At 37.0% G+C, this 20,413-nt stretch overlaps 1 protein-coding gene across 1 annotated transcript; it reads right to left on the bottom strand.

Annotated features, from left to right (window-relative positions):
• Window positions 1-4,912: 4,912 nt before the first annotated feature.
• TESMIN (testis expressed metallothionein like protein) lies at window positions 4,913-19,293 on the bottom strand. The gene is given in 11 exon segments (XM_067295332.1): window positions 4,913-5,105; window positions 6,545-6,720; window positions 7,297-7,434; window positions 8,939-9,041; window positions 10,361-10,452; window positions 11,111-11,187; window positions 12,634-12,754; window positions 13,406-13,564; window positions 14,879-14,940; window positions 16,787-16,904; window positions 18,817-19,293. Coding segments are annotated over 11 exon segments (1,716 nt in total).
• Window positions 19,294-20,413: the final 1,120 nt, after the last annotated feature.

The following is a 20,413-nucleotide window of genomic DNA, read 5'->3' as shown; positions in this document are numbered from 1 at the left end:
TAATTATGCAGCTCTTTCCATAGCTTTACAAAGTTCCATATTTAAACATTCTAAGTTCCTGGCCCACACTATCCTACCTGGAAGAGGATTTTAGAACCTTATTTTTTGAATGGTTAGGAAAACTACTTCTATTTTTCCATTCTAAATTTAAATGATATGTACTGATATTATCCTTAAACAGCTTCTCTCCCTCTTTGATATTTCCCCCCTGAATTTGTCTATAAAGAGCCATCGTACCTCCTCTCAGCCTTTGTTTGCCTAGACTAAATGAGCCAAACTCTTTTGATCTCTCCACCTAAACACAGATATTCCACTTACCTACTTGTCCCAGGGGACTTGCTCTGTACCTCTTCTAAATTAAGTTCATCTTTCTTGAGCACAGATGACCAGAATTTTGTACAGTATTCCAAATGAAGGTTTAGCAGTGTTTTATAAGATGACACTGTTTTCCTATCTCTACTAAAAATATCTTTTCTAATATTCACTACAACAGCATTAGTTTTTTCATAGCTGTGGAACACTGGTAGCTCGGAGTCACCTTTTGATTGACCAGCTAATTCACATCTTTTTTATCTCCCCTCACCTCAAATTGATGCAAAACAAATATGGAAGAATTATAAGCTATTTCTTAAATCTCTCTGCATTGCTCCAGCTGAGATTCTTTCCCAGGTCTCCCTCTCATACCTCCATTTGCTTTCAGGTTCCTCTGCATCCTGCTCTCTATTAAAATTGAGGCTATTTTGACAATTAGCCTTTTTCTTTTGGGTCTATATATGTCAGCTTTTCAAGGATCAAGTGATCTAAAAAGAGAAGATTTTGTTACAAAGCTTTTAACCTGTAAATTGAAAGGGAAACCTTTACTCATTAAGATCCTCAGAACCAGCTGGTTATATTTGATGATACCTGTCATGATCAAATAGGGATAGATATTGCAGGGAGAAATCCCTTTTAAATTAAAAAACCACCTACCTAATGAGGAAGGCACTGGAAAGCAACTTTTAATTTTTATGTAGAGATCTCAAGGAGTGGTTTGTATTGTGACTGACCTCTCTCACCTAATATATAGCCGAGAAATTCAGTTCTCCACATAATTTTTAATCTGTATCAATCCATACCTCTAAATAAGATTTCACATACCATGTTACAACATCCTTCAGCAGACCTTCATGATTATAGGCCACTATCTCGGGTCAAGAGATAGGTCTCATCTTTGAAGGCCTAAATAGTTTTGATTTGCCGATCCCCAGTCTCTGCACTGAAGATCTTGAAAACAGTTTGCCAAGCCTTTAAAGTACTGTCTGATATACCCATAGGAAAAAAAATGAAATAGAAAAAGAAGTTCGGTGAATATGTTTGCTTTAAATAAGTTTGCTATTGTACCCATCAAAAAACTCTAACATTATCCATTTTTAAGATACAAGATTTCTTATTATTTTCAGACCAGACTGACACATCCCCAGATTCAAAAAGGTCTTTGTGCTTTATCTGCAAGGTTAAAATATAAGTAGCTCATGGAGTTACGAATCCATGAGCTTTCTTGTTACTTTTAATTCCTCCTTAATTTTCTCAGAAATGTGAATATCTAATTATTTCTGATATGTCATAATTTTATATTCAGAGATTGAACACATCTGTGAAATACTGTAAAAAGAGAAGATCATTTACCAAGAACAGCACAATAGCTGCTGTAAAGAGAGCTATCCATGCCTCATCTCTGAGCCATCCTTTTTTATTTGTTTAACTGCGGGGGCCAGGATTTCTTTTGCTAGATGAAGCAGCAGCGACATGAGGCAGCTCTTCTTAGTTCCTCTTGTTAACTTAAAGCCATTTGAAGAAGTTTCATTCATTAATATCTAATTTCCAGTATGCTTGTATGAAGCAAAAAGGCAAATTTTGAACTTATTTGAAAAGCTACTTTTTTCCCTAATGGCGTGCACACGTGTTCCCATTCTAATTAGTTGAAGTTTTTTTCTGCATTTTTTCTGTACAACTTTCAACCACCTTGACCTACTCCGGACTGGCTTTATGCCTCTCTTTTCCCTGAGACAACTTTTCTCTTGCAGTATTTGTTATGAAACTGAACCCTTCTTTAGTAGAAAAGGGTTACATTTAGTTACAAGAACTGATACATCTTTCCTACCTGACAGTCTCAGGACTGTGGCTGTGCCCAGGTTGTTTTCAAGTATTTTCATCACTGATTGCAAAATGCTTTACTTATAACCCATTAACAACACAAAGCCAATTTTAGCTTTCTTTTTTGCTTATAAAACCCTCAATAGCAGATTTTTTTAGTCTGTTAACTTTAACAGAAATTGCTTCTGCTAGGCTTGTCCATTCCTTCCTATATTGCCAACTATTGCTCTGCATTTATTTTTTGTTTTTAGAATATAATTTCACTCCTAATCACGATAGAGCCTGGCAATGTTTTTACAGACTGAGTTAAACCTTCTACAATACAAAATATGTTAATTTAAACTGTTTTTACCTCTCTATAATACCAAAAGATAATGAATTTCAGCCTTTTACATCTGGTAGTAGTTTTTTGTTGCTATCACACAAACTCTTATACGTTCTAGTGCCTCATCTTTTATATTAGCTGAAGTTCAAATTTACATTGATTTCATTTTGTCCTTCTCATTTATACAGTCACTTTTCCACCATGATCCTTACTGTTACAGCACTGATTAAGTTTTTTTCAAATTTATGCAGAAAAAATGCAGAAAATGCCTCCCCTAAGTGTTCTTAAATGACATCCTGGGTGGAAGTCTCAGCATTATATTATGTTTATCAGAGCCTGGGAGCCTAGAGGTGTTGCTCAAAGCTGTAGTTCAGGTCTCCTCTCATTCATTTCCCTTATCATGCTATTTGCCTACCTTCCTTTCACTCCGATGCTTTAATTTTAGCTGTAGAATTTTCTTCTCTTTCCCACTTGATTTCCATTTTAATTCTCTGGATTACTTCTTTTACTTTTTCCTTGTGATCTTTTTCTCTTTCTTATTATCTTCCAACCTCATGAATAGCCACGATCTTATGATTTTTCTTCTTATTCTTCTTTTCCTTGTCATTTGAGGTCATCTCTCTTTTAGGTTTAATAATTTGCCACCTTACATCATGGTGGTGTCTCTTGATGCCTGCATCCAAACTGAGATGCATTTGAGGATGAGACTGTATTCTCATTTTTTCAAAGATTCTAACAGTACTTACAATTTATTTCTCTTTTTCCATTCCTTTCAATCATTTTACTTGTATTTTGCAGTTCATTTCCTAATTGTATTTTTAATCCATACTTATGTCACGAGTCCTAACCCTAGTCTCTTTTTTACCGCCTTTAATCCTACTGAACTTCACCTCTACTGGGAATGAATCTAGCAAGCTGATTTCTGAGATTAACTCATCAAGGCATGGTTTAATAATACGGGCAGGTTTCTTCCGCTCTTCTTTGTGTTTTGCTTCCTTTATGGAGAGGCTACTGACTCTATAGCCCTTGTGAACCTCACCGCAACTTTCTCTGGGGACAAATACCTTTTCAGATGATGCCTTTACATAGGTATTCATTCCAAAAGCAAGGGAAATGCTTTCAGGAAGTGAAACAGCCAGGAAGACATGAAGCTTACAGGTGGTGCCATCTCCCTTTTGGAGCACTTCAGGAAGCCATTTTCTCACATGACCTTCAGCAATCCCCAGTAGCAATTATTGAAAACATAGACATAAAATGCAATCCATCCACATATCGACTGCAGCTCATAACCTCCCCTCCCCACCCCCTCACCCCCCCCCCCGACACCTATTACTAAGCAAATGTTTAAAGCAGCCTGCAGTCTTACCTGCTGTCCTGGCAAGAATTTTTCATGAATCAACAAGACATGGAGATCTTTATTCTTTTAAGCACAAATGCTAAAAACAGCTAAGTCCATATTATTAATATATCATAAAATGTCAAAAACAAATACCATTAGCTTTTTTATAATCACTCAAATCATTTTGAGTACACGTTTTTTTTTCTCAGAAATATGGCAGCAAATAGCTTACTCTAGCTAAAGAAAATAAAACTATTAACCTAACAGCAAGAATGACAAGAGGGAAAAAAAATCACAGGGAAAATGTCCACATAAGAAAAATAAAGAATTAAACAAAAGCTATTCTGAGCTTTAAGGCAAACTGGACTGCAAATGTAGGATTCAGCAAATTTCGATCCTATATCCTATATACATAAAAGATTTCCTGTCACATTCTCTTAAAAGACATTTTAAAATAGAAGGAAAAAGGAGGTCAGCTTCCTCCTGTTTTTAGGAGGATCATCCATCTAATAAATCTACTGTTTAACACTGTTGGGGCAGGGGAGTTGTGGCAAGGATATCAGTGTTATTTTTTACATCTTTTTCAACATTAAATACCAAACCATGTTGGTCTAATTTCCCAATAAAGTAAATCTGCAGACAGGAAAAATAAATTGCCAAATTTTGGAAGGCCCAAAGCTCAGCTTAGTAGATTTACCTACTACCACTGGAAATGGAATTTTTTCACAATTCACATAGTAACACAAAAGTTGAAGGTTCTTACTCAGTTTTTACTACATCTCTACTCACATAAACATCCAATAAAGACATTTTAAGTTAAACTTCCTGTTAACAAGAGTCTAGGTAAAGACTGAAGAATTGGACAGAATACCCTAACTACAGATAAAATCTGTTTTAGTAGAAAATATATTAAGCTTAGTCAAACACTGCTACCCTGAAAAATGCTGGGTATGATTCTGATCTCACTCACCCCAGCATAATTCAGAAACAATTCAGCTAAAGTCAATAAAATTAATCCTATGAAAGATTAAAGTAAGATCATCAAATGGCAAAATTATGGAGACTGTGGCAACATATCAAAATTAATACTCATTGGTTTTATAATATATTGAACATTATTCAGCTTTCAGTCCTTTAAATTTAAGTTATGCATATAGTATCTGGGATAAACATCTCCCAAACTCCTCCATGATCATTCGTTCAGCTAGACAGACAGAGTAACATCCTTTTTCTGCCTCTTCAGCCTGCACCAGGAGACAAGCACATGTTGCTTTCACTTCTTCCCAAGATATACATACAGCTGGTTGCCTGACAGGGAAGAAGAAACTAGTATAAAATATCTCCATTTTAAATCCATGAAGTAATTTAAAAGAAAAATTACTGTTTGTATTTAAAACTCTTAAGTAAGAGGTAGAACGCAAAGAGCTAAATCAGAGTAGCTGCACTGTTACTGCAAGATATCTCCCTGTAGGAATCTCACTGTTTTATACTGAATAGTTTTTGCTGCCAGAAGATTGCTTGAGATTTTCTAATTAATCACATGGAAAACTGTATTTACACTACAGAATTAATCCATGCAAATGCTGCCCAATAGGTACAGACATGGAAAGGTGATGCTGTAAGCTGCCTCTTCCTCTGTAAGCAATGGTCAGATTCTACCTCACGTGACAGGAAAAGTGTTAAAAAGGCTTAGTCAGTGCTTAAGCAGGTACTAACGGTAAATTCAGTCTACTGCTGACAAAAGAAACAGTACCTAGTCCCTCAAGGAGTCCCAAAATGGCATCTAAGCTGCCTTGCTTTGAATAAACTCTTGAAGCTACCAGTGGTTGACATCATACTAATTCTGCTACACGATTCAAGCAAGTAAGGGCATAACTTGGCACCATCCACCTAATCAATAAATTACCAGCAGCAGAAAATATTCAGATATTTTCAAAATATATCATCAGAAAGTATTTCTAAATTGGAATTAACAAAATCATTTCTAGGTAATGGTTGATGAAATGAATATGCTGTATACAGGCTGAAAATTTTAGAGCCTGGAGTAAAGTTCACTGAAATCAATTTAGAGGTGCTTTAATTTGAATTATTATTAACAGGTATTTTATTTATTAAACTATTGACTATACCAACCAAAAACAGAGATTGTGCTACAGCTATGTTAGAAAGTATAACAGCATCAGTACACTACAGCCTTCTGCAAAGATTTTATGATCCAAATTGCCTACACAGGTAAAATTGAGAGAAGATGGACCAAAGGAAAAGGACATAGGGTTAGAGGAGGAGGGATATAAACATGCTAATTAACTGAACAACACAAACTTTTATATTATTAATATAAAGTTCTAACTGTATCTTTGGGCAAGGTTTTCTTACAAATTGATACCTAAACACAGGAAAATGAAAGAAAGGAGAAACTGAAGGAAAAGTATATGGTAGATAAAGGATTAAAAAAAAAGAGAGAGACAATGAAATATGTGATAAACACAAAAATAACTGCTGTTTTGTAAACAGAACTAATACATATATCCCTGAACTCTGCATACCATATCCCTAAAGAGTTTCCCTTAAGATAGTTTTGTACCCTCTTGTTTCTATAAATTAAAAATTATGTGAAGTGAAAACCTGTTATACAAGCCATCTGTCATTTTAGTCACTATTTCTTAGATAAATAAGATAACGGTTACATAACAAAATTAACGAAGTCAGATAGACTGATGGATTATGCACTATTTGCAAATATTCACCTGTCTTTCTTCGATTTTGGTAACATTTCAAATGCTGATGTTAAAACTGGGCTATTTCCTTCATTATTTCCAATGTCCATGTAGTTTGGCATATTGAACTGTTTTTTTTGATCTGGACTTTCTTCATAATTTTTGCAACCAATGCATTTGCAAATAGAGGAACACATAATTTTAGCCTGGCAAATATAGAATACTTAGAATAAAAAGCGTATAAATCTTAAATTAAACATACATATGAGTATCCATTGGAGCTATATATCCAGGGACTTATTCTAGATGTGCTGGTCTTGGAAACTCGCAGAGTGAGACCATCAATATCAATACAGTAAGGAAGTGAGTTAGTTTTCTCCAAGGATTCTCTGTGGAGCTGGATGATTCTCCCTTGTCCTGTACATGGGCAAATCACTCCTCCCCTCAATTTGCAGGTATCTTTGCAAGGTAACAAAATACCACAGATGCAAAGAAACTACCAGGATTAGCAGAAAACCATTCCTCGTTTCTTCTGGAGCAAGGAACTGGCTGAGAGTTCCTAAAACCTGATACTGAAAATTTTAGCTGATCAGCTTCAGCCAGATTCAGTTCTTTGGAGTTAGAGCCATATCAAGAAAGAGACTCTGCCCCCTATGTTCAATAAGTTTTATGATGAACAATACAAAGACAAAAGAGAATTAATTATTTTTAGTGACTAATAGTTACAAAAAATAATCCATGTTAAGATCATGACTAATGATAGCAAAATTCACCTGACTGACCTCAAAGCACTCACAATAATTCTTAAGGCATCCTGAGCGCTTGCAATTGCATCCTTTGTTATGGCGAGGTTTAATTTCTCCCAGTTTCCTTTTCCCAATCTTTGGCAGAAAAGCTTCTGGGTTTCTATCAAGACAGGCCTAAAACAGAAAGTATTAGACTATGAGAAATTCAAAGACATGTTTTTAAGCACCTGAATGACTCCTATCCAATGTTTAACAAAGAAATTCTTACTTCCACTGTCATCCTTAGCGGTATGAAGTACATGGATACAGATGTCTTCCAGGGCATGTGAGAGCAGGAATTCATAGACTCTAAAACACTGAGCTGGGAAGCAGCTTACACTGTTTTTATGAAACATCCAAAATGACCTCATCTATAGTTCTCTTAGGACTGCTTTTCTCTCACTGCTGAAGCCACTCTCATCAGAAATAAAAAGTTCTCAGTGAAAAAAGCACCTTTGAATACATTGGTATGCACATCTCAGGAGGTTTAACCCTATCTTGTGTTATTAATGGCCCAACACAAAGCCCATTTACTGAACTCAGCGTTGGACATTCCACTGGAACAGTAGATTTTAATGAGGCCCTAAGACCTCATGATGCCATGATTTGCTAAAAAGCAAGCTAAAAAACTAGTATGTCTTCTATGTACAATATTTACGGATGGCAGAGAAACCGGATGTTCTTTGCAGGGAGAAACAAGATCTGTCTTACTCTAAAGGACGCCCTCTGCACAGTGAAGAGAGTGCTTAGACCACACCAAACCCATCAGCTCAACCACTCTGGAGTGTCTGCTTTGAAAACCAGTTGTTAGAGCTGAAAACCAGTTGATACCAAAAACTGCTCTGGATGTGAATGGTTAGATGTGGCAAAGTTCTAAATCTACTTAGATCAACTTCTCCTACAATCCAGAGATAATGTGAATGACACAAAAGAGTTCTAGAGAGCTGCATACAAGGAGTCCAAAGCTAGTAATACATCCTTATTGTAGAGTATAAGCAGCAGAAGAATATTTTTATGCTCACTTTAAAATTTACAACATAACGTAAGACATAACTAATAGATTAAAGTATTGCCCAGTTTTATATATACACAACAATTAGCCCACGTATTATTCTTTACACCACTATAAAATGAGAGTCTCCCAGTATAGAAGCAACCTGCTTCTCAGCAGAGCAGGGTTCAGCGTTGCTGCCATGGGAGCCTCCCTTCGGACTGCTGCATGGGTCAACCAAAGAGAGCAACACAGACAACTGCAGAAGATCTGTCCAAGGAGAAGAATAATTTGGATAATAATAATTTGGTTTCCTTTAACTACTGTCTGATTTGGGGGCACAATATATTTTCCTTCAAGTGAAAACATTTTCTGAAATTAAATTTGGGTTTGCATACTTCCTTCCAAGAATAAAAATTACCCTTCTGTTAACATACCACTAGTTACAATACAAAGTAGCAGAAGTTCCATAAAGGGAAAGAAAAAAATCCCTAAGCTTGTTCTTTGTAAGAATAATATAGAGGCAACACTTGGCTTTACTTCATTTAGGTTAAAAATAACATATGTCAAATACTGTAACATAAAAAACAATACTGCTGTATTTTTCGTACATGAAGCAAATATCAATGTATACTGTACTTTTATTACCTTAATGGCCTTAAATCGCTCAGTTTCATGAAGTGGATTGTTGTAACAATTATTGCAGTTGCAGTTGTTGCAAAAATCACCATTAGCAAAACAGTCACAGTATCTATGATGAACATATAAAATAACATAAGAAGTGAAAAGATTAACTGGTTTTAAGTTTTATTCTACTTCAAAGCAGAATTTCTGGTTTCTACATATGGAAAATATTCCTTCCTCTGTCATTTAATCCCATATACATGGACAAAGAGCTTTTCTTTCAATTTTACATTTTCTAAAATACATCCACACCATCAATTACTAAAATTTTAACCATCATGTGTGCATCTCTGTATGCATATTATTTATGTGCGAGAGCAGCAGCGAGACAAAGAAATGATTTTCTGTATACAGCACTTACATCATATTTACATCATATGTTTTTTCCACATATACTCTGAGCTATACTGCTTAGCTTCACTTTTTATTTTCCATACCTTGGACTATATGCAATCAACTACATCTCTGCACTAATTTCTGAGCATGTGTGACACTAGTTTTTATCAACTGTAGATCGCTCTAGCTCAGTATTAGATAAGTAACTTTGGATTCATATGTACTGTATTCACTTTAAAACACACATTTTGTATGATTGTCCTGTCATCTATGCACAGTTATTAGCAATTATCAAATGCTGATAAACTATTACTTACAATTTCAGACACTGAGATTTAGTGCAGTTACATGGTTTTTTAGACTTTGTATCTCCTGAGCCAAAATGTAAGCTAGACAGATTGAAAAAGGAAAAAATTAGAAAAAAATATACAAATTCAGTTAGTATGGAAATTAATCATTATTTTATACTTTTGAAAAAATAAATAGTTTTTTTCTTACACCAATATCAGCAGTATTTAACAAGCATGGATTCCCAGGGGTGGGGTAAGGAAAAGAGAAGACTAAGTAACCTGTAATCTCTCTCTGTCCACCAACTGTCATCTCCTGTGGCTGTCAGCTCCCAATCACACAACCCAGGAAGGGCTGTGCAACTGCAAAGCTCTCTCACCTTTCACACTGGAGTTACATCTGCCTCTTATTTAAAAATGATCTCCAATTAAACATTTTTAAAAGAGTTCCAATAGTATTAGAAATACAGGCTAAACACATGGTAGTTAGATTTGGAAACATACCAATTAACTTAGAAAATTAAATGATTTTCCGCCATACGGATAGCGCAATTGCACTGATCCTAAGAAACTGAAGCACATGACATAGTCTTGACTGCCAGCAACTGGCATCCTGACTACTGATATAGATACACAAAGCATTCTTACAGAACTGCATTGTTGTTAGAAGAAGGAAAAAGCTATGTAATACAAAAATGTCTAGAAGTCATTGCCAGTTTAAAATTCAAAAGTAATCGTGGACTAAACGTTTCATGCTTCTTACCCAACTGAAGTCATTTTCACTGGTCCTTGCAGATTTGATTCTGAAAGGTATGTGGCAGTGCTAGCTACTGACTGTAAGGATCCATTTTCAAACTGTTCAAGATAAAATGCACATAACCTGTTTATGTTAAGTTTTAAAAAAGACTCCCTGTAGGTTAGCAGAGAAAATGTAATACGGTGAAAATGCTCCAGGAACAATTTGATTCCCAAGGATACTGACAAAACTTACGAAGGCACAGAGCCATGAAAACCGTATGCATTTCTCTTTGAAACCGCTCAGAACCTGGGGATTCCTGCATCTCCCAGGGCAGAGAACCAAGAACAGCTTTCAATGCTGCACAGTGGTGGCACACTATTTTCAGTTTACTGATAATTCTAGGTTCAGTTACTTTTAATTCCAGTAGTTAACTGGAATTGGCTAGTGAATTGATGATTTATATTAAATTCAGCTGAAATATGGCATGTAAAAGGTTGAAGGCAAAGCAAAACTTTAAAAAAGAACCATCTCACAAGCCAACGGAACAGATCGTAGATCTGTTGGTCTCTTTGACAGGCATCTGATTAATAAGGGCCTTGTTGTGGAGAGAGACCAGGGAAGAAAGGTTATGTTGGGTTTATAGGTAAAAGGAGAGGGCAGTGAATCACTGTAAATCACACTTATTTGAATTGTTGATGAATCTAGCTGACAATCAAGAAGAGGAAAATGAGTTCATATTGTGCTTAATAAATTTAAAGAAAAAGGTTTCTTTACCTGTTTTTCATTCAAATCCAGTTTACCTGGAACTGGCAAAAACTGCCCAAGTACAGCTGCTACAGGGTTGCCCACATCTGAAAAGAAGATATTTATTTGAAGACAGCAGAACTACTCACAGTGTATGAAGTTTCATCTATGCATAATAATTTTTGAATGAAGCATACAGACAAATGGGAAGCTTCAACTTCTTTTATTAAAAAACAAACATTTCCTGAGGCTGTTTGTCTTCTGTCGGCACTTTTTGCTACAATTCAGTTTAGAAAACAAACTTATGCTCTTCCTACAATAAATATTGTCAATGAAGAGCCTAGAATTTCTCTCTCAAACAATGTTTTTCCTATTGCAAAAAACAAAAATAAAAACCTCACCACACACAAATAACTGCCAGAAAAAAACACCAACAATTTGTCAGCTAGGAATTTGAGCGTAGGATGTTTTTACTCTGCAACATCAAATACATCTAAATTCAAATGCCATCGTCCTAAAATATTTTGATGAAAGAAGGAAATGGCAGAAACACTTAAATATGTTTATCCTGAGTTCTAATTTTATGACTTTCCAAAGTCCTGAGAGAGCATCTAGAGTGGAGGTATTGAGCTTATGAAAAAAATTACTAAAAACCCATGGAGAAAACCATAGCTGTAAGTGGGAGTCTTTGCGTAAGTCCTAGTGAAGCAGTGCTTTTAAGTAAATAAGCATCCCAGCCTGCACAGAAAATAAACAAACATCAGGCTTAATAACAAGATGAATCTTACAATTGTACTTATTTCCTAATAAACAGAATCCGTATTTGGAGCATCTATTCAGAGATGCAGTCAGTGCTTGTATGGTGCCTAATATTAAAGGGCCTTGTTTTCACATTGCCATCCATATACACCATTAAGTGTTTCTGTGTTTTACAGTAATAAAAACAAATAATGAAATAAACAATGTTTATAATGTTTCTGAGGAAGCTATATTTAGGAAAAGAAATATTTAAGTTAAAACTAACCTACACTTACATACTGTAGTACTGATCTGATGAAAATGTATTACTCCACTAAACAACTAAATAGGTAAAACAGAAAACACTTTCTTAAAAAACTGATGGAATTTCAAGTTCCCATAAAAATCGGCGACACATACTCCGCAGATTGAGAATCCCAAGGCTAAAGTACAAGCACAGCCTTCAAAGCTGCTCTTCATTTATAGAGAAACAGTGACATATGGTGGCAACTTGGGGTAAACGCAGATGTGTCAGCTGCATATGCGAAACATGCTTCATATGGAAATCTGTCTGTATATTAACAACTTTCATTAAATGCAACATACCTATTACATCATTCCTGTTATTTCATTGAAGTGCCTAGCACTTTTGCAGGTACTACAAAATAAAGTAAAACAGTAAGTGGTGATAGCTACATTAACTTTGGCTCATCTCAGACTGATGTTGCTTAGGAACATAAACGCATGCAATTGCACATTAACAATCTATGATATACTATCTGACATGCTAGAGATAATTTTCATTTTCATTGTACCTGATTGAAGATAATTATGTTGGTCTTGATACTGGGGAATTAAATGAACTGTTTTTAGTTCTCTTGTGCCAGAACTGTTCATACAGAGTATCTGAGTACCTCCATCCAACTGGCATATCACCTGGAATAAATAACTAACGATGAGCTTTCATCTAAGAAACAGTAATTCTATGCATATAGACTCAAAGGTTTTCCTAAGAGTACCATCTGTCTCATAACGCTGCATAATCACAGACTGCAATCTCTGTCTGAGACAAATGGATCATTATGCATTTAGATGTTTGCTTTTTGACCCTTATTTTCCATTTGTTTATTTTTGGAAGCAACTATTGAGCAATAACACTATAGCACCTCAACCCGGGTGAGATGGATTCCTGCTTCTCTGGACTGCTCTGTGGGGTTTTGCAGAACTTATTCTAGTTAGTTTTGTAGCATGCTGGCTTAGGATTCAGTTCCCTGACCAGAACATGCCATTGTAATTGTTCACGTTTCATTTCATTTATTTATGACTGGAAATCAAGATTTTCCCTCTAGATGAAGTAATCTTCATATTACTGTATTTGTTTCTAGCTGTTAAATAGAAAATAATACAAGTTGTAAATAAAATATCACTATCACTAGATACAATTTAAACTGAGTCTGAGGAAGGGACTGCTTTATTATTCTTGGTACACCATCTAGTAAGTGGGACTTTTTGCTGCTAGACTGTTACAAATAAATTAATAACTTCCTTTAGCATATAATTCTGCTATCAGTTTCAGGATGTAATTACCACAGGATTGGAATCATTTCTGTGTGAGCAGCTGGGTTCCTCCAGTACACCATGCAACGCTAATAACTTGCAGCCAGACTCGCCTACATTTGAATTCTGAAAAATGGCTTCATCTTGGTCATTCTCCATAACATTACTAACTGCCTCTCTTACTTCAGCCTGAAAAATAAATACTTTTACATATTAAAAAGCATACTTTAAAAGCTACTTTAAATTCTAATGCAAATACAATTAATATAAATGTTAACTGCATAAATCATGCATATTAAAGCAAAGATTGTTTTCAAATGTAATACTGAGAATAGCTGGTTTGTCAGTGCTCAGACAGAATGATTTTAGCTTAAATTTCAAGTAAATATAACCCTGAAGCATAACAGTGAACAGTAACATACTTCACAGTGACAATGACATTCACCCCTCCATCTTGAAATATCAACTGATTTCTATACTGCCTTGGGGAAGTTAGGCAATAGTAATGGGAAATTACGTAAAACCTATGAATTAATCTTGAATCACGTAACTTGACTGTGGATCGGTGGCATTCAGTCTAAGAAAGCAGCAGTTATTTGAGACTGGACTGCAAATTCTGTTATACCTGTATCAGCTTGTTCCTAAATGAACTTTTGTCATGGTGGTCAGCTGCGGAGTTTCACTGCATTCTTCCACCTCAGATGTGGTGTCGCTTGCACTTGGTGAAAACCATTCACTACCCATCTTGCTGATCCGTGAATTTATTATAGCGTCCTCTGCATAAAAGTCACACTTCCAGATGAAGCCTCGCACCCTTCAGTGCACATACTAAAACACTGAATGGATGGCCTTGAAAAATTTGGCTACAATATCCCAGTAATTTGAAAAATCTCCCTTACACGAAATACCTGAATTTCTTTAGTCTGTTTTTCACAAATCCAAGAAATGATATTTAAAAGGTCAAGCCTTTTAAGAGAACAGTAAAGTTGCAAAGAAAACCTCTAAACAGGCAGGGAATGCTAATGTTAAAATTGGATTTTCATGCTTCGCTCTGTTCCTTTATATATAATGCACATTATATAGACTCAGATACTAATCAGCTGCCCGAGGGTATTTGGCAGCGTTCCAGAAGGGCAAGTGTGTTCAGGTGGCCTTAAACTATCTTGGAACTTAACTGGTCTGAACCGGACCAGAACATGAAAGTGGCAGAGAGGAGTCAACTACACCTGAGCCCATAGGAACAGAAACAGCTGAAAAATCCAGATTTTATTCTCCCTTTCTCTACCGTGTAGCAGTTTATCAAGTCTATGGAGCAGCATTTTTTGTTTCCTCTTTTGTGAACAGATCAGATTTTGAAACAGATCAGTGTTTGAAAGAACTTTTTACCCGCTGGCACTTAGAACAAATTTTGTTTTAAACATTCAAGCCTTCTGCTTTTAAATTAAAAAAAATAAACACCAAATTCTTCCACTACCACTAATAAAATCTTACGTGCGTACTTACAATTTCATCGTAGACAGAAGCACTAGTCTGAGGTAAGCCACAGACACCACTGGAAGATTCTACTATAGAAAACAAAGAATGCTTTACTTACTTAGAGGTCAGTGTTGTATACTAGCAGCCCCCTGATAGTATCAATAAGAGGAAAAGAGGTTTCAATGCCACTACAGCATTGCATTCTTATGAAAGAAATACTCAATATTCTCTTACAAGAGACTTAATTTCAGGACTGTTGGGAAAGAGAGACTTCTGTATGGGTCTGTCTGATGTTTCTCAAAAGGTTCGTTTTGCCTTTCTGCTAAAATTCGCTTAGCAATGACGTTATGTTAGCAAGGCTGATTAATACGTCAGTTGCCATTGTAAAGACTGCGTATTGCTATCACACAAAGGATGTCCGGGAGATCTAATGTATTAAAAAAGATGTACGCCAGAAAGAGAAACCGGCAAACATCTGCTCGATGAGATGGCATCTACCCGAGAGCAGACTCTGTTTATTTGACCCTGGCTCACACACAAGGCTGGTACCCAAACAGGGAGCTCCGAGGCATCATTCTTCAGAGGGATACAATTCCTCCCCTAAGCTCCAGGTCAGCACGGTTGCTCAAGAAACTGAAGGATGATTCCACTACACATGTGGATTGAGCTCTGCATATCCAGTCACATCTTTCTCCCTTCCCAACTCATCCCGAGGTTTCTAGTAAGCAAGGGACATTCTTTACACATTGTGAGCGTGAGTTTGCACTTGAATAAGGGCCAGAAATAATAGATGAAGGCTTCTTTCCCCATCTTTGGCATTTTCCCTGTACCTGCGGGAGAGCCAGGCACAAACTGACCACTACCATAATCCTGGAGAGAAAACAATCCTCACAGATGGAAAGAAAGAAAATGGTAAACTTTATACCTCACTTTTCAAGATAAGTAGCCTACTAAGATAGTATCTTTAAATGCAAAATGTACCAAACCTCTTGTGCTTTCTCATGGATCTGAGCTCAGCATGACAGATACATAGGAGAGAGGTGATACTTCCAAGAAGTAAACCCATAATCTCTCCCTTCAACCTCTACCTAGCAGCACTTCCAGTATATACTTTTTATATTACTCTTTCAAAAAACAAAAAAAAACCACAGTAAAACTTTCTCTGAAGCTCTTGCTCAAAAACCCATTGAATCTGATGGAAAATGTACTTTGACATCATTGGACATTATAAAGCCTGCTTTAATAGCAAGATCAAATTTAAATGAAACCAGAAATCAGAAGAGCAGAACAGTTTAAAGGATTAGTGGCAAAATGCATGCTGCATCTTTACATATTTACAGGATGTGTTTAAAATCTGGACTGATGAAGTGACTGAAAGTAACATTTAATAGCTGTTCAGTAACTTTTATCAAATGAGCTTACGGTAGTTGGTCCTTTCCCATGTAATAAAGTTCAAATTACAAATCCTCACATACAAGTGGTACCCAATGCTAGCAAACTCAGTAGAATAAACAAGGTTTAAAACCTACCAGGACTAAAAAATGCTTTCCTCAGCTAAACTAGCTCTTTCTAGATTAAAGCACAATCCTCAAAATGAAATAAAAACTTTGCTCCTCTCAATCCAAAAGAAAAATAGTGCTGCAGGGAGGAGTACCTTCTTTACAGTCCACGAAGGAATGGGGAAGAGGTATTGGAGGAGGGGAAAAATCAAAAGCAAGACTGAACTACATGGTTGAAGCAACATAAACACATACAAACAGGCAGTGACCCACTCTCAAATCCTCTTAGCTATATTAACATACCAGATAAGTAAAGGCTTATGCTGCAATTTCTCATCTCCAGAAATGTATGTATCTGTATCTTTCTTTAAGCTTACAAGAGGACCCCCCCCAAAAAAAACCCCCAAAACAATACTCAGCCAATTCAGGCACTTACCATTTAAGCAATCTGGCAAGTTTTGTGGCTGCACAGAACTGTTATGGATTCCTTTGAACTGATCATAACAAATACAGTTATTCTCATCTGCAATTGGAGGTATTAATGATCTGAACACCTGAAGAAAAGAACGTTTTATTTGTAACTATTCTATGCAATAAATGTTTGATTTTCAAAAAGCCAAACAAATAAACAAAAAACTGACTTACAGTGACCTTGAAAATTGGAAGTTAATTATATTTTCAGCATGTAATTAGGCATATAAATGTTGCAGCCTATTCAGCATTAGCTGATACTGCTGAAAGCTGAATATGACTGTTTTTTCTGTTTGCTGTATAGTTATGGTTTGGATGGAAGACAGTTATAATAGCATTGTACTTAACATCTACATTTGTATTTTCAAATATAAAAGTTGGGAAAAAAAAACAGAACAAACACAAACCAACAATTTTGTAGTGTCAATTTACAGTCGAGATTGTTCAAAATAGACAATTTGCTCTCTATCTGTATGTGCTCTGCTTCCTCCTAATACAGACAGCAGTTTAGGAGGGTAAGTAAGCAGCATATAAACAGCCAATTAGCTTTCTTTACTTCAGCAAAAGCATGCACAACCTTACTGTAAGTTTGTTCTAAGACCTTCAGGAAACAGGGCAGACTCAGGATTCAGGCAGACTCAACGTGACAAACTGTAAGGACACTAGGAAGACAGCTGGTCAGAAAGATTTTTTCCAAGTCTCATATTTTAGTCCCTTGCACAGAATAGCGGAGCCTAACAAATTCTCATTATCTTCAGTTTGACTTTGAAGAAACCAACTGCTATGCCTTAATCAAATCTTGATTTTCTAGAGGCTTCCACCAGCCTTTGGAATCTCATTAATGGTTCAAAAGACGAAAGATCTAGATTATTAAAGGACTACTGATTATATTGGACACATGTGTAAACAGCCTTCCAAAACAGAGATGCTTTTAAACCAAAACTGTTGTCTCAAATCAGAAAGGAAGCTAAACCACATTAGATAACTGTCACGGTGGACCTCAAGTAGCTGGGGGCACCATGGGCCCCCAAGGGGGGCCGCAGGGCAACCTCAGAGCCCGCTCCCAGCCCAGTCCTTTCTGCCAGTTTGGGGGGTTTTTTTTAATGCTTTTGATTTTTGACTCTCTGAGCAGCAAAGCTTGTCAAACTATTTACGTGGAACAAACGTCAAATGGAAGTTCAATCATTTCAACACAGCTGCTCAGAGGACAGGTGCCCCTGAGAAGCAACCACAGTGCAAAAGCAAAATTTGGGGATTTCTTCAGATACTCTGCAGCTATAAAGGAAAAAAAGCAAGCACACAGAAACATCCTAAATATGAACAGCCTGCATTAAGCACTGATGATGAATTTAGTCCTGTGCAGATTACAAATGTTTCATGCTGCACACCTTTCTAGATAGTAATTTATCCAACATAGAAACTTTAACTTTAAAATAGTCAGAAAAAATTTTTTCATATCTGATAAGCAACAGAAAACCTCTCTTATCAAATTACTTTGCTCATGAGGAGTTAACAATAGAGGCCACAGTTTACTATTGTAAGTAAATTACTTTTTTACTCCTCCAGAATCTAAATTTTAAGATGACAATACATGTCACCTGTGGTACAAAAGAACAAAAGGTAATACCCAATTTGTACTTTGTACAAATGCCTAATAGTTGCTATTGTGGATAATAATATACAAAACTGAAGTGGATATTTTTGAGACACAGTAAGATTTTTTAATAATCAACTAATAACCCAACCATTTCAAAACGTCTCGAAAAACGGACAAAAAAAGAGCAGCAAAAAGCATATGTTCACTGCATGCTATTTTCAGCAATATAACAGAGAAATCTATTTCTGTATTTACTACTAAATTTGTTGTAATATAAAATTTATGACATAAGTTTAAATGTGGTACGGATACCATATAAATGTTAACGTACTAATTTCCTGCACTTAAATCATGAATAAACATCACTACATAAAAAATCCTATTTTCTTTAATCTTACTGGTATCATTCTGACATTCTGACTAACTGTTCCTTCTAGAGAGGAAATGCTTGAAGACGGATCACTGCAATTTTTATGTTGCATCACTACAGAAGAAAGAAAATGGACACCCTTTGAAGGCAGATAAGGTGAATGCATATGTTCAGCTTCTTCTGGGAAATTCAATTCCTTATATTTCTCAAGATCTTCATTGTCACAGCTGCTGTTTCCATGTGGATATATTTCAACTTTTGCTAGTGTATTTTGATTTTCAAAGGTAAGAGGATACTTAAAGTGATCTAACAAAGTCTCTCCCACAGCTACGGTGCATAAGTGATTGTCTTGACTAGATGGCAATCCCTCTTCAATGGGATTATTAATTAATACAGTTTCCAAATTAAAGTTTTCAGAACTAACTGGACTATTTTCACTAAATATTTCAGTTACAAGTCCACCATCTATAAGCGATCTTAAGTCAAGCAGTATCTGGTTCTCCATAGTCACAGACAGACTCTCAGCTGGTTCACAGCTGTTTTTTTCTTTGAAGATAACTAACTTTTCTAGTTCAGTATTCTTCAGAGTAGCTTTTAGATCTAGAAATGAATGAAACAGCCTTAAACCAAACAACACTTACATATAATACTTAATATTAACCTAATTAAAATGAAATGGTGAAACTTAAAAGCATAAAGTTGGAAGAGGTTGCTGGGGTCCTGAGTCTAGCTTTCAAAAATTATAGGCCACACTGACAATACAAACAGCTCCTTATATTGTAAGAAAACCACCTTTGTAACATTTAAACACGTTAACAATTCAAATTTAGATCAGGATTTTGCCGCTTAGTTTTGGGAGATGAAAAAATAATCATATCTGACATAGCACACTGGCAGACCAATAGCTACGTTGTTTTACGTTTGTGTCGCTGCTACCGAATTAGGCACAGAGCAGCACGTCGAAACCAAACGCCGCCCGCTCCCCTCCATCGCTGCCGCCGGATGCAGACGATGCAAGAAAAGGCACCTCGTGCGGCATTAGAAACACGCAGGCCACGGTCCGCTCGCACCACCCCCGCTCCCGTTTCGGGAGCTAGACCACGCCAACACGGGGAGGCTCCAGCCGTCCGCACCCCCCTGACAGGACTGGGGCCCGGCAGCCCCCTGGGGGCGCAGCCTCTCTGCCCCCTCCTCCCTCCAGGCACAGGGGCAGGTGCCACCTCCACCCCGAGGCCCGGCCCTGCCCTTCCTTCCCCCCTCGCCCTTCACCTTCCCCCCCAGCGGGCGGGCGCCCGCCCTTTCCCGCTCTTATGTGAGGGGGGAGGCGAGCACGCGCCCGACCGTTAACGGAAGCCGCGCACGCGCGAGGCACCTCCTCCTCCCCCCCCCCCCCCCCCCGCGCGCCTCCGGTCAGCACGAGGAAAGGAGGAAATTTAAAGTATTATTTCCTGGCAGTTCTACTTAAATTAGAGCGCACGTGTCCCGGGGGAATTTCTTAAACACGGCGAGGCTCAGGTCGCTTTAGGAGGGCAGCACTCCCCCGCCTCCCTTGCCGATACCTTGGGGCTGCAAGCCCCGCACGAACCCGGGCACTAAATAAGGGACAAAGGGGCCGTTGGGTTTGC

This window comes from Apteryx mantelli, chromosome 4 (assembly GCF_036417845.1).
Source record: "Apteryx mantelli isolate bAptMan1 chromosome 4, bAptMan1.hap1, whole genome shotgun sequence".
Taxonomy (NCBI): Eukaryota; Metazoa; Chordata; class Aves; order Apterygiformes; family Apterygidae; genus Apteryx; species Apteryx mantelli.
The sequence above is the reverse complement of the archived record's forward strand: the minus strand, read 5'-3'. Positions and strand labels throughout refer to the sequence as shown.